Source organism: Aplidium turbinatum, chromosome 11 (genome assembly GCF_918807975.1).
Source record: "Aplidium turbinatum chromosome 11, kaAplTurb1.1, whole genome shotgun sequence".
Taxonomy (NCBI): domain Eukaryota; kingdom Metazoa; phylum Chordata; class Ascidiacea; order Aplousobranchia; family Polyclinidae; genus Aplidium; species Aplidium turbinatum.
In genome coordinates this window covers 9,029,295-9,044,661 of record NC_137482.1, presented here as the reverse complement: position 1 = coordinate 9,044,661, position 15,367 = coordinate 9,029,295, and the positions used below count along the sequence as shown (strand labels likewise).

At 37.0% G+C, this 15,367-nt stretch overlaps 1 protein-coding gene across 1 annotated transcript; it reads right to left on the bottom strand.

The window, feature by feature from the left end:
* Positions 1 to 7,493: 7,493 nt before the first annotated feature.
* LOC145780171 (proton channel OTOP1-like) lies at positions 7,494 to 13,985 on the bottom strand. Its single transcript, XM_082591879.1, has 10 exons — positions 13,791 to 13,985; positions 13,253 to 13,409; positions 12,869 to 13,073; positions 12,216 to 12,409; positions 11,746 to 11,952; positions 11,242 to 11,381; positions 10,640 to 10,894; positions 9,781 to 9,836; positions 9,023 to 9,086; positions 7,494 to 8,787 (listed from the first exon to the last, which is right to left on the bottom strand). The coding sequence occupies exons 1-10, from the start codon at positions 13,983 to 13,985 to the stop codon at positions 8,323 to 8,325; spliced, it is 1,938 nt and encodes a 645-aa protein (XP_082448005.1). The 3' UTR covers positions 7,494 to 8,322.
* Positions 13,986 to 15,367: the final 1,382 nt, after the last annotated feature.

Here is a 15,367-nt window from a genome sequence, read left to right as displayed (position 1 = left end):
AAACAAAAGTTTATATTTGAGAAAGCAACAGTATGAGAATTGTGATTCTGCTTCGTGCAACACGTATAGAATATAAATATACATAATCACGTAAAATTAAATATAAAGTTTATTATTATACGATTTTGATTGAGGAAACATTTATCTCCGGATTGAGAGCGCCTCCTCCAAAGGCAGAGTAGACCCGATTTGAAAATTCATTGTCACCAGTTATGAGCTGTCAATTTCAATTTCCACATTGCCCCTGAGACCCTGCAAATCCACAGTGGTGTTATCGATAACTGCTTTGATTAAATCACTTTTAGCTTGAGTTTTGAAATAGAACTTGAACAATCACCACCAGGCGAGTTCACGAAACTCATATTAAAAACGAAAAAGTTCAGTGAGCATCTGAATGTACTTTGATGTCATGAGACAAATCCGTCATTAATTTGTTTAAAAAGTAATCAAGCGTACTTTTGAAAAAAAAAAAACTATGCCATAGTTGAAGGGTTATTTGAGTGTTAAAAATCTTTCATATGTCACAGACGGCTACACTACACAGTGACATTACAAACCCTTCTTAATTTTCGTTTGCCACTGTAAATCAAATTGAAGAACATTTCAGTGCTCACCCTCCAGCGTTTATGTGTTTGACAGATAAAAATCTTTAGAACTACGATCTTATTATCCTGTGCAAGGTTTGACCACAAGCAGTAGCTATACGTCTGCAGACATTGCATCGATATAAAATTAGCCGATTTGCAAGCTGGGTTAGATCACATGAAAATACATTTAGATTGTCTCACAACAATGCCGCTTCCCAGAAGCAGCGGCAGCATATGTCCAAGTTTTTCAAAATTGATTTTACAGTAGATAAGATCATTTTTTCAACTATATTCACAATATTTTCAGTCCGTATCTGCTGTTTGTCGCAAAAATATCAAAATAATACATTTTCTACATGTAGCAACATCATTAACTGTATAAATGTTAGTTAAAACATTCAATCACTTTACTACTTGGTATTAATCAACACTGGAGATGAAATCAACTAAAAGAAGGTTTCTGTTCAGTAGTGAGTAGACCATCATCAAAGTTCATTGCTGGGCTTCGTGTGTACTTTTGGCTTCGCTATGTCAACTAGTTTTTCGGCTTTTGCAAACGAGTGGTCAGTCTGACGGCTAGCCAATTCAAACTAAGGCTAACCGTATGCAGCAACATCGCTGACCAGTTGCTAAACCCACAGCTGGTTTAAACGAGTGACTACAATTTTTGACAATATATTAACGACTTCGCTGGGGCGAATTTTTACATGTGGCAATAGTTTCATATGAATGCGACTTACATTTAAGATAAATTGCATTCCTCGGATCAATAACCAAAGTAACCAAACCTTTAAAAGCTTTTCAAAAATTAAAGTTGAACTAAAAGCTAATTGGGCATAAGCGCGTACACGTTAAGTTACCTATTTTTCTTACCAAAACGCTTTACCAGTACGAGTGTAGGCCTTCGTCTGGCCTAAAAGATAAATCATATCAACGGGGATTGAGAAGATAAAGTTCTCAATACAAAGTAATAAACTTAGACTTAACACTAATGAGTGTGGGGTGGCGAGTTCCTTTCTCTTGGGTGCCTTTTCTTCAGTAGCTCCACCCAACCAATCTATTACACACCCTTTTGCAGAAGTGGGTGGTGTGTTTCAACAACCAGCTTAAGCCAGGTTCACACTATTCGAACGTCAGCGCCATTTGACACGTGGTCTACTGTTAAGGCGTTAGATTTGTTCTTTTTTTAATGTTTTTCAGACACATTTCGCCCACTTGTAATCAGGTGGCGTGTCACTGTCAACTGCAAGTTCAAAGTTGGAAATCTGCCACACATCGCAATAAAATGATTATACAATAAACATAGATCATAATGAATCTAGCAGATTACGATAATTTAACTCAGCATCGGCTTTTACAGCTATGCTTTAGACGCCACTGCACAAGAACTAGTTGAAATCAAAAATGTGTAGCTCATAGTCCAATTTTAAACCTCGTACCCTGCCTGATACTGTTTGTTTTCATGCTAAGTTTTAATCTTTTCTTCTGATGTTAGACTTTCTTTAACACAGGTCTACTGCAATTCCAAGCATCAAATGATAAAACGCTACTAACTAGCTTACAGAACATGAAGGTGCTGAAAACAAAGCATCATCGCATGTCTGCTGATGCTGCCCGCGCCCGGCGGTGATGACCTACACGCAGTGTCAGACAGCTCAACACAAGCCTTTCGAAAAACAGCCTTTTGTTTTGAAGCCTTTTTTTAATCGATGTCATGCTTGACTGGCGCTGTTGTAACCTGAAAAACTTAACAAACCCTGAATTTCTGAACCCTCATTTTGTCTGTTCAAAAAAACTACATCTGAAAGGTCTAAAAAAGCCGTTTAACCAACTGATAGCGCAAGTTAACGCCATTCTAGCCATTAATCGTGTGATTCCGGATCCACGTGTAGGGAAAGAAATACTGTAGAGCAGGGGTGGGGAACCTGCGGCCCGCGGGCCAAATGCGGCCCGCGTGACTGTTCCATGTGGCCCGCGTCAAAATTTCTTTACCCAAAATATATTGAAACAAAAGCTCAAAAAAAGAGTAGGCTCTGCAATGTCCGTATATTGCGAATGGCCTTCTATGTTCTATGACTTTAGTGGTATGCCACTGTCTCATTCACCAAGAAAACTTGTGCGGGAAGTCAGTTCAGCTTAGTAATGTCATGCCAATAGTGATAAAATTCATCAATTTCATCAAAAGCAGAGGTTTGAACAGCCGCTTGTTTAAGCAACTACTGGAAGATCTGAATACTGATTTCCACGACCTTGTCTACCACTGTGCAGTGTGCAGTTCGTTGGCTGAGTCGTAGCGACATGCTTACACGCTTTTACTTGTTGCGAAACGAAGTCGATCAGTTCATGAATAATCGGGGAGACCATGTCGTTTTGAGTGATAGCCAATGGTTGTGTGACCTAGCGTTTATGGTTGACATTAGCAAGCACGTCTCCGAGCTTAACCTCAAGTTGCAGGGCCCGAGCCAGCTTTTGAACTCCTTGTTTGCAAAAGTGAAATCATTTGAAACTAAACTACATCTGCGGAAAGTACAACTTGAAAACAATAACACCGCACATTTCCCTACCTTGCAAGATCAAAAGCCTTCTACAACAGCCAAATATGCCGATGTATGCGTCAATCTTATGGAGACATTTAGTGCAAGATTTTTGGACAAAAAGAGTAAAGAAATGGAGTTAGATATTTTTGCCTCTCCTTTCAATGTGGTTGCAACTGATGTTCCTAGTAATTTTCAACATGAAATAGTAGAGCTCCAGAGTGACCGGTAGCCTACGTTGAAAGCGATGTACCAAAACATTCCGCTGCTCAACTTTTATCAACGCTACATAAATGCTGATGATTTTTCAGTCATGCGGAAACATGCTTTGAAATATGTGTCTCTGTTTGGAAGCACCTAGCGTTGCGAACAGTTTTTTTCCAAATTGAATCTTACAAAAAGTCGGCTTCACTCCAGACTGACTGATAAAAACGTGGAGATGCAGTTAAGAGTTGCAACATTTTCCGTGTCAGCAGACTCACACGACTCACCAAAAAAAAAAACTTTCAGCCATCCTACTAGCTGTGAAAGTGAAATAAATCATTGTCTACTTCGCTGCATTTTTTATCTGTAAATAAAATTTCGAAATTTTTAGTGGCCCGCCTGTGTTATTTCTCATTTTATGTGGCCCGCAATACTAAAAAGGTTCCCCACCCCTGCTGTAGAGCTATCAAGAGTTGCCCTTTTTTACATCGTTTACATGTAACTGCACGTTAATTGGCAACGTTTGCTTGGTAGCCAACTTCTACGATTGGACGGCATGGGTACTTCATTATGCCAAACAAGATTTAACATGACGGCTTTTGTGTTGTTGAAATGCTTTATAAGAGTCCAACTTGCAAAAATCAGACAATACATGTATGAAAAAGGTAAAAAGATTGCTTGTGAGTTTGTTTCTAGTTAGGTAAATCCCCAAATTCGTTTCAATGGCTTAAACGTATACAGAACCTTTCTAACTACTCGAATAAAAACTTCAAACCATTTTCATACCGTAGGCTACTTGCAAAGTCGCTTTATGAGGAAAAAGCAAAGCGTGAAGTAAAATATTTAAAATTTAGCATTAAACTTTTCTATCAATCCCTGTTTTTAACCTTCATTGATATTAGCCTACTGAAATTTACAGGCGTTGTCTAATGTCTGTCAATAATTTGTTGACAGTATCTTTTTAGAATTTGCTATCAAACCCTGTGTAATTATTTTATAACAATTTCGAAAATATGTTTTATGTAATCACTTGTAGCAAACGAAAATAAGTATTTTTGAGGGCAAGCCCAAGCGACCCTCTGTTAAAACCACTTGCTTCTTCAGCTTAATTTTTGCTTTGTCTGATAGGCTATAGGTTATGATACGCTAAATATTTTTTCTAGATCCGCTACTGCGCTGTTGCAAGCAATGCACCAGCTACCATGTAATTGGAGAATGACCCACGTGTCCCACATAGAACTCTACTTTCATCTGCTAGTAATTAAAAGCATTTTGTTTTAGTAAACTTTATTGAGTTTTCACAAATGGAAAAAGACATAGCCTACTGTAGAAAAAAACCAAGGGTTCTTTCGTCTATAGTAGGCCAGTAGCAGTGATACAGCTTTGTTCTGAATCCATATTAACATTTAAAAAAATAATTGTTTGCAAAAACAAACACAAATTTCTAAGGTAATTCAGTGTGATAATTTATTTAGATTCCGTTGTGGCTCGGTTATCTATACAAGATTAAAACATATGTCTTCTGCAAAAAAATCGCAATTTAATGAAAGACTAAATGAACAACGGAGTTTTGTGCTTGTTATCACGTCGTGTTAGCTTGTGTGCTCAAGAATTAGACCACAATGAATGTCCAAACTTGCGAAAAACAAATGCACACGAACGACGCAGGAGCAAACAAGGGTCTACGTATGATAGTCAGTTTAAAGCTTACATAAAAGTAAGCATAGACCATAGAGGTTAACTTAATGGATATTCTAATAAAAATATTGACAAAGTTACTTACAAATGAAAAAACGGTAGACCTAAAAAATATTTAGGTGAACGTCCGCGAGTTTGAAGATTGCAGACGTTGAATCTAGGGATGGTAGAAGTAGGGGATTGCTCACTCAAAAAGAAGGTGGACAACTGGGGGGGTCAAAGTGTTTTGACAAAATTTGGTGTAACTACAGCTTGATGTCTACCGCGATATGTCGAATATCCAGGTGCAGCGTAAGTGATCTGGCTGCGTGTGCACAAAGTGTGTATTGCCAAAATAAATGCATGAAAATATGTGATACCATGCTTATGTAATGCTATACTAGTCATAATAATGCAGCAATAGATTTCACGCTCAGTGGTAACAGTAGTTAACCTCGCACTGCTGTAGCAAGGTTCTGTCTATGTTATAGCATCCTAAACCCCGCGCAAAATATAGCATTTTATTTGTTAAAACTTAGTTTACGCAAAAGCACACAAAACTTTTTGCAGTTCTGCCAATTTTTAAATTTTTCAGTGACCCTCCAGCTGTCCATATCGCAAGAAAAATCAATAAAGCGAGTCGTCCCGTTATTCCACTGGTGTTCAACTGTTTTATTTGCATCAACAACGCACGGGTACAAAGGATTGACACGGCGAGAGAGCACAAACAAACATAGCCAGGTCGAAGACTTTAGGAAACCGGCCTGCCACACTCCGCGGCGGCGGGGAGCGGCGTGATTTAGGGGTGACGATGTACCCGGAGGGGTAAGTCTACCAGCTTAGGTCGCGGGGGCCAGGCTGGGGAGTCGAGGTACCTGTGGAGGGAGAGTGTGGATCGAAAACGTTACATGACCCGTCCGCAAATTTAGAATGGCGGAGCAGGCCAGGGAGACAGGCTCTTTCTGCATAGCCCAGAAGAATGGCCTGCAACGGGCCAGGCGACCCGTCGCGTGTGGACGCTGGAACCGGCAGTAATTGACCGCCGGGCGGTGCCCACGTCTCCTTCACGCGACCTACGTCTCCTTCACGCAGGTACTTGACTCTTATACCCGGTCTGCCAGTAGGCAGAGCGGATAAAATTGGGGTCTGCCACGAGGAAGAGAGTCAACTATTTAAGGATAATTTGGCTCTCGTGGCAGACGAAATTCAATAAAAATGTGGAGCAGAGGCTCGATTAATCAATAGAAACAAAACATATAGGTAGGAATGTAATACATACTCACTGGAGAAGAGTAAGCTTTGATTCGGCGAGCACGGATGTGCACTGGCCAGACGTTGAGGCAGGTTCGCCCAGCTGGGTCGGGGAGGCTAGCGATAGTTGAATCAATGCAAAAATGATGGATTTTGTTGTCTGGGGTATAGCCTAACCCTAACTAAGTGGATTTGTTTGAAAGAAAAATATTTCGAAATAAAAGAAAATCTTGTTTCGACCCAAAACTTCTTTTGTGTGGCTTCCGTTTGAAATTACAGAGATTTGGTTTTGAGCTCGAAACTAAAACGAAACGTACGAGAAGTATAAGAGTCTAGAAAGCGCTGTAAGATTTAAAGTGTGTAGATTTGCATTAATATTTCAAAGCTGTAGCCTACAAAGTTTTGTAGTATTATTGGGTTTTAATGACTTCTTGGGAATTTCAAAACTTAATTTTGTGTTTGGTACAATATTGTATGGCTTTGTTTCTTTGTTTATATTTAGAACTGAATTTCTCGATGAGGAAATTCTTTGCTCACATAAAACTCATTTCGAACACCATTGCACATAGTTTAGAGCAAACGGTGATTTTGCTTCGTAGAAAAAAAGTTTGTTTAATTGGAAAGTTTTAGAAAGGCTGTAAAACGAAATCCCGAGTGCAAAATTTATTGAAATTGATTTCACTTCAAATTCAGTTGATTACTACAAAAGTTATCTTAAATTTTCCATAACTCAAGGTGTGTAGCTGAATTTAGATCTTGCAGTAATGTGATTCAGCCCTCACAAACAAAAGTACATATCATTTTACAGCTTGGCAAGACATCAACCTTAACCAATTTAAATAGGTTTCGTTTTGACGAAACTTGTCAACTAACTCAATTTAGTCATCATTGGTAATATGTGTCATGTTTGTCTCACGACGGCAAACAAAAAATTTTTCAAAAACTTTGCTTTACCTGAGGCAAAATTTTGATAACTAGAATTGTTACTTTCTTGGAAGATAATTTATGATTCAAGTTCTAAAAAGGTTTATCTTCTGCCTACGACTCTGATTTAGCGTCACAGAGAGTGCGTGGACTGCGCTATCGTGCTTCGTGCAAACAATGTTACAATGCGCTATCGTGCTTGGTGCAAACAATGATACAATGCCACTATCTGCAATTTGTAAACTTATCGTGAAAATAACAATCCTGAGAGTTTTTTACATAAAGCTCAATTATTCAGAAATTGCAAGTAATCGCCAATATTTTACAGAAATTATTGAATAGTTTTGAAATGAAGATTGCCCAGAGTTCAAAAGAAAGATACTGATCATTCGGGTTGTTAGTGATTGCCTAAAGCGCGGTCAAACTTATGATTGGTATCAATCAGCTTTGTGTTCCAACATGGCCGATGAAGTATCTAGAGTTCGAGCCTGAATCGTTACGTCTTTTCACAGATAAAATTTGCAAGAAAAAATAGCATAAGTTCATCGCTAAATAATGTATAGATTAGAGCACGCAGAACTGAAGATGACTGTGCCACAAATAATGACTTGGATCAGCATTTTAGATTAGTGGGGCTTGTCAGTGCCATACTAATTCTGGCCACGTTTGGTCGAACATTACAGCACAATTGATTTTTTAATTGTGAAAACAAAAAAGTATCACGATAAAAAGAAGACAGCTTAAAGTGGGTTTGAAGGTAATACTGAGAAATAAAATTCACGACACCGATCCTACTTACCATTGAGATCAATAGTTAAGTGGCAATAAAGCATAAAAATAATATTTTCTACTTGTAATCCAGTATAACAGATAACATTGGATTAAGTCTGGGTTAGGGAAGCTAAAATTCCAGATCACACGAAGAAATTGCTTGATTTTGTGGACAAGTGGTTGCAAGCCTAGCTACAGTGTAGGCCTACTGCAAGTTAAATCATAACCTATTTCTTATCTCAACGTAATTAGACAAATTATTGAATTGCTTAATTTTTTTTGTCACTAAAGTGTTCAAATCGAAAAATAAAGTAAAAAATATTGAACGCTATGTTACAACAGAATCGTTCCCACACTGCATCTGCTGAATATTTTCAAGCATATGACCACATTTCAAACAAGCAAGCAGCTGAGTGCATTCGAAAAAAGATGGACAAGGGAGTGGTCACAGCCGTCAACGTCGTCCATAAGCTGTGACCAAAGTAGTTATACTGATAAGATAACCTCGAAAATACGGTGTTGTCAAGCGAGAGAAGCAGCCACATGCTCGCGTTCGATATGACGAGAAACATAATGACGTCACGAAGAGCGGTTCTTATTCGATCAGGCGCAGCAAGCGTAATTTTCGATATCGTTCTCTCCTTGTCTTCTTGGCTTTTTCTTCTTTCGGAACATTTTAGAGTTGATGTCCGTGAAGACGTGATGCTTATGGTCGAAATAGTAATTTTGCCTGGCGCCTTATGACTTGCTGCGTCTCTGCAACGTTCATTTTGGTTTTTCTGGGACGACACTTCGAGGTTTGATGAGTTATCAAATTCTCCGAACTCGCGACATCCCACCTTAAATAAAGAAGATTTGTGGTAGCTATGTATGGAACCCAAGAGGTTTCAACCGATGTTAGATGAAATACAGTGTAGTCGAATAGTAATTTTGTATGAAAGAGTGAAAGTTATTTTTTGTTACAGCAAGTACATATGCATGTGACGAAAAGGCAAGCTAACACGAACTCTTAACAAGGCAAATCGTAGTGAAATATGCTTCATTAAATTAAAAATAATTGTACAAGCTTCTCACTGATTCGCGCAGCGGATCTTCGTCATCAGTGTTGGTTTCTTCAATCTCAGAATCGCTTGCTAACCTGAAAATGTCATTGTCGTGCCAGTGAACAAAATTGATTATTTTTACATTGATATACCGCCTGCAGACGATAAACGAGTAAACAATTAAGGTAGACAATTAGACAAACAACGTTTTGTGCATGAAAGCAAACAAAACGAGTTTGCAATATGGGGAGAAGTGGGTTGAAATTCATCGAAGAAACTTGTAAAAGAACTTTAATCTTCTAAATAAATGTGATGCATCATGTACATCGTTCTTATTGCAGTGCCTTTTCTATCAGTTCTTGTGGTCGATTTTGCTTACCGTATGTGTCACACCTCATGTGATCTGTTTCTGACCGAGTTGATTTTAACTTCAACTTGTTGTTCTTTTGTTTCATGTTGAGCTGGGCTGTTTGGTTCAAAAGCGTCGCTCGCAGTTTTAGTGCAGTAAAATTTCAATTCTATCGCTTATTGTTCAGCTATGATTAAATTATTTTCTTGATCAGGGCTCATTGTAAGGCCAAAAACGTTGCATTCTTTTCTTGATTTTTGTGTATTTAAATAAAACAACACTAAATATGGTTTTAATATTATTCATCTCAAAAAAAGCCTAATCAAGATCAAAATAAACTGAATCCATTTGCAGTACTGGTAACACAATACTTGAAATCTAACTGGGGTACGGTTCAATCAGCAAGACAACCTCACTAAGTGCAAGTTGCGGCAACTCACCGTAAAGCGATAGAAGTCGTCGGCACATGTTGCATTCCATATGTAATAAACGTTATCTGAATAGAAAATTTGAGTGACTGACACATAATATTTTAGGAAATATTCAGAAGGTTATTTCTATCCTTAAAATTTTCGTAGATAACTTCTACGTTCATTAGTATTTAGTTACTTACAGCATATGATAAGCTCGTAAGCCCACTGGCTTGGCATTTGTTATCCGAGTTTTAGACTTAAACGTGTCGGTAAAAGTTTGAAAAAATGCGTCCCAACAAGGACATTACAATATCCTCTTTAGACAATACCTTTTACTTGTGGTTTTAAGTTTTTTATACTAAATTCCGATATTTTTTATGACCTCAGGTAAAAGACTATTTAGATCAGAATAGCCTACCAACTTGTGTAACACTACTGAAATAATAATTATTAAGCAGGTCATTTTGTAGAACGACAAGGAATGTAGCCTATCAATCGGCTCCTTTTTTGAGAGAATTTCAGTAACAGAAAAGAGGACGTTTAAAAGTTATATAATGTTATTGGAAGAGAGTTTGTGAGAACTTTTATGTTGGGTTATGTAAGCTGGCGACATATACCTTATTTGGCATCATATCAAGTGAGTGAAAAAAAACACAAAATGAAGTTGTGATATTTGCATCATACAAAAAGCAGTAAGCTTATTTTATTTACAAGTTTCAAAACTATACACAGGTAAGCATTGCGATTTAAATAGTGCCCTGAGTTTTAGAAATTTGCACCTTTAACGTAGGCATCGCTTTCTTTTTTTTAAACATGGCTTACTGTAGTTGTATACGCCACAACTTAGCCATGACTTAACCTAGCTTAAGATAACTAGTTGATTTACCTGAATGGTTATTGCAATTATGTCAACAATGGGGTATGCAAGAGAAATCCACCAGAATCGGTGTTTAGATTCAGGATCACCAACACAAAGAGACAAAATTGAAAACAACCCAATCAGCAATGGACCGATCAAACAGACAAACAATAACACAATGTCCAGATTGATCCCTGCCGACTCTCGCGTTTGTTTCTTCGATACTTTGTAAAGGTAGAAGCCAAGAAGACAAGCCAAGAGATTGAATATTTCACAAGTGATCTGAAGTAAATATTTATTAAATCATTTGATTAATAAAGTATTGAAAATATAATCTGAAGCAAACATTTATTATTACCACTCCATTAGTAAAGTTTCGGTGTATTGCTGATGATAAGAATTTTAAAGACGTCATGTTTTACAATTTTACACAGTAGAGCTAATAGGCTACTATTTTATTATAATAAGCTACTTTTGCGCCGCTGCTGTTTGCGTTAAACTGTATGCCATTTGTTTGTGTGTTTTTTTTAAATATTTTTTTGGTTTGTTAATTCGAATATGGACATGCTTGTCTGATGCCAATAAATAATATTAAATAATAATGTTTGTTGTTGTTAAATCTCACTTACCAAAAAGCCTTCATATATGTAGAGATAGATATATTCTGTTGAGAAAGACTTGTGCTCAACTTGAGCATCAAAATCCCAAGATCCCAAGACAATTATTACCGTCACTGTTGCAGCCAATACCAGAGCTCCGGCTGTAGGACCTAAACAATGGCAATACTAATTGTAGACTTTGAGAGGCAATAGTCCTTGCTGATGAGGCACTTTTTCTCTAGTCATTTATACACAGCACTGCGAAAGAACTAAGATAACGTCTGTAAAGGCCTTCATTGCAGAATTTTCAACAATCTCAACTAAGTAAAATTAGTTTCGGATTCCCATTTTTTTATTTTTTTAGTCCGTGCAAAAGAGCATTTTTAATTTGCAAGGAAAGCATTTTATCTATCCTTGCGTTCCTGAAAGCATTTATCAAAATTTGATTGAAGGTTGACAGGGGCTTGGGAAGCCTCGACTTCTCTTCTCGAGGGAAGCCTCGACTTCTAGATCTGTGTATGATTAAATACAAACCTTTGTAAGTTTTGTAAAACTTGTGGCTAGGCTTGATAATGTGAATGTTTTCTTTTGTACTCTGACCAACATTTTGCCAGCTGACATACAAAAGACAAGTTGCTATCAAACAAAATTCGATAAGAAAAGGATAAAGAAATTTGTCCGCAGCGATCACTCTTGTGCAATATGTGGTTGTGCAGGCACAATGTCCATGAAACAAACCTCCTGAAAAAAAGATACCGTACGTAAAAAATGTGTGTTACCATTTGGTTCAATTTTGGGAAACGAATAATGAAAGCACTTTAGACCAGATTTAAGCTTAACTGAAGCAAGCAGAAGTTGGATTAAATAACTTGTAACGTATTTATAGCAAATGTCATTTATTTCCTAAACATAACGTAGATGTATGGTAACAAAATTCCTTCTAACATGCTGAATAAAACTAAAAGCAACAGAAATGGAAACTGTCAGAATTCATTTTAGGCTACCTGAAAGTTTGGCTTTAATCTTATCGTGAGAAGGGTGAGTGGGCTTAAGTTTTTCTCTTTGAGTCACGTTCAGAGGTGTTGACGTCAATTTAGATGCAACCAACTCATCGAAAGCGAAAGCCTCAATGGCTTCGTTAGCCACAGTAGCAATCCAAACAGAAAAATTTGTTGCCATGATATGCATAATGCCGAACCTTAAAACAAAAAAACATCACTCGAGCTGGCATTACAAACTACATTCTTTCTAAAAATCGATCAAACTGTCGTAGGCCTATATAAACTTTTGGAATACAAGCAGACTAGGACTACTTGTTTGTCCATAGTATTAAAAAGAGCATTGTTGCAAATAATAAATAACAATTGCCACTAATAATAATAATAATAATTGCTTGTCTGTTCAGATTTTTGATGCAATTTTAAGTCGGACTCAGTGTTAGAATTTAACATAATATGTGAAATTTCGTACATTTAATTTAACACTCGAACAAAAACAGTAATAGGCCTAACAATAATAATAATAGGCCTAATTAAGAATGACTGTGTCTAAAAATAAGTAAGTACAGTAGTCAGAAGTTACCCTGTAGATAGCAAGGACTAAGTAGCAAGGTTTCACTTTACTGAAAATTTGTTACAGGCTTTTAATAACTATTTACCTGACAAAGTGTTGGCATTTCTGCAAGTAGTGCTTCGAGTAGAAAAAGAGAAAAATAACTTGACCGAATATATATGGGGTATGAAGAATTGGCATGAGAATATAAAGGGTTTTGTGGGTGCACAGTGGGTTGGTAATTTCTGTCAGCGCAATCAACTCAAGAGCGTCCTTAAGTGTTATTGCAAAGGCAAACATTGCGACAACACCTGCAAGTATAAGAACCATTATTATTTGAGTTAAACCATTTTAAAAATTGATTAAACTTGTAACAGCAAAAGCATTAAATAATTATGTGAGAGGGATTAAATAAAACATCAAAAATAAAGTATTTAAATCAAAAACACGAAGCAGCTGGATAACACAAATTAGTTTAGCATAGATTTACCTTTCAACCAGCGATTAGAAGCATGGTGACTTTTGACGGGGTCTCTTGCGTCCACTCGATTGCACCCCCAGCGAATGGAAATTCCAAAACATATCCACCACAAGATGGAAATGCCGTACAGGACGTTTATGTAATAGTCTGAAAGTTCGAGCGGCCCCTGCCATATATCAATGTATAATATCAACAACTCATAACATATTTTTGTCATTTAAAGTTTTTAAGTCTAGGCTGTTTTAGACTACCGTACTCAAACTTAAAAAATTGTTTCAAAAACAAAAATGTACCGCAAGTTATGGTTGAAGAGATTTTAAAAATTACTTTTTCTGCAACGATTCTGTTTACTCAGTAATGATTAAAAATAAAATGGGTGTATGTCCATGTGTAACTTTTTCTATGGGTTGTTGTGAATTTTAGAGCCAGATCAAAAACTTTTCAGGGATATCAACTTAATAACGTGGACGCTATTATCTAATGCAATGACAAATGTGACAAAACGGATATTAGGCCTAAGTAAAAAATATATAGCCTATTTCCTTACCGCTGAATCTATGTAGTGTGAGGCAGTAAACACTACGGCAAGATTGATTACCAGCAGTCCATAAAAAATTGACGAAATCGAACTCCCTTGTTTGAAATCAATGAAGTTCGTGTAGCTTTTGTGTAAGGAAGTGCTTTCTATAGTTATTTGGGTTTGAGTGTTTTCTTTCATGTTGTTGTCCACGGCCTTTAACATTGTTATTGTCTACAATTTAGACTGCGAATTAAATCTTTTTTGTGAACTAATCTACCATGGCCCAGTTTAAAGGCTTGCAGACATCCTCGTCTCTAAAAACAAAACACAAAAAATAAATTAATAATTTGATATGCTAATGTAATGTTTTTCTGTTAGTATTATCCAAAAGTACCCTCGTAGCGCCAAAGAAAAAAACTCAAATTTTTGGGATATTTTTTCAAAAAGTGTGGTACGGCCACCATAGAAGATTTAGCTGTAAAATTTGCAACATTGGACTCTTAGAGTCAGGGGAAAGTATTTTTTTGCTTCATTTTCTTCACAACTATTCAATCTGCACCCACAACGTCATGCACTTCCCAAAACTTTTTGTTGCATATACAGAGTATGCAACATTGGACGCTATATGGGAGAACGTTTGCAACCTTTAATTTGCATTTCTAACGCATTGGTCAACAATCTGCCGTCTTTAAAAAATAAAGTTAAACATGCACAGCCTTCATAAAAATAATTATCTCTTTCGTATGACTTTTTGTAGTTAGACAACCGAATGTTCGGGCGATACCTTCTGAAAATTTAAACGACTCATCGGGGCGTCGCGAGGCAAAGTTTGGCAATCACTGGCCTACAGACTCAAGCCTTACAATTTGTGTAGGCTTAATTACTATCAGTGCTGTATTCGTAAAAAAAGCACAGGGTATACTGTCAAATTTGCGAAAATGATATATAATACACAATTTTCAAAATACTAATCTTTATTCTACCATAACATGAATTATCAACATCAAAATTGGACGAGAGGTACAAAATTGCTTATTTTTGGAAATCCAGAGGGTATACTATAGTTGGTCGAAAAAGCAGAGAGTAGGCTATACTGCGTATACCGCCGTATACCCTCGAATACAGCACTGCTTATCATAAACATACTGTATAATAAACTTATTGAAAACCTATTATGTACTTGATTTAAATCAGGTTGCTTTTAAAACAAACATAAAGTTTTCACATTACCTGTTTAAAGAAATACAATAGCTTATAACTTCTAAATACATCACTCTACTGATAGACTGTTACCAATGCAGCAAGCAGCAGGGTACGGGTTCCTGGAAACTCACAACTGCAGAACTACGGTACATAGCAACCATGGATGTGTTATAAAGCACTGTGCATTAGTTTTATTATTATTGCCGACTGCTGGTGAGATCTGTGTAAGACGGCTTTAAAAGCATATGAAATGACGTTTTCATCAGATTATTATGTTGATGGTTATCGATATAATTGCAGTATCTCCCTGTCTTTCAGCAGCATAATATTTGCAAAGCTAACTCAACCGAACGCCGAGGGATGAAAAGGAAAGCCACGTAGCCTAATGAGTAAACAGTGCA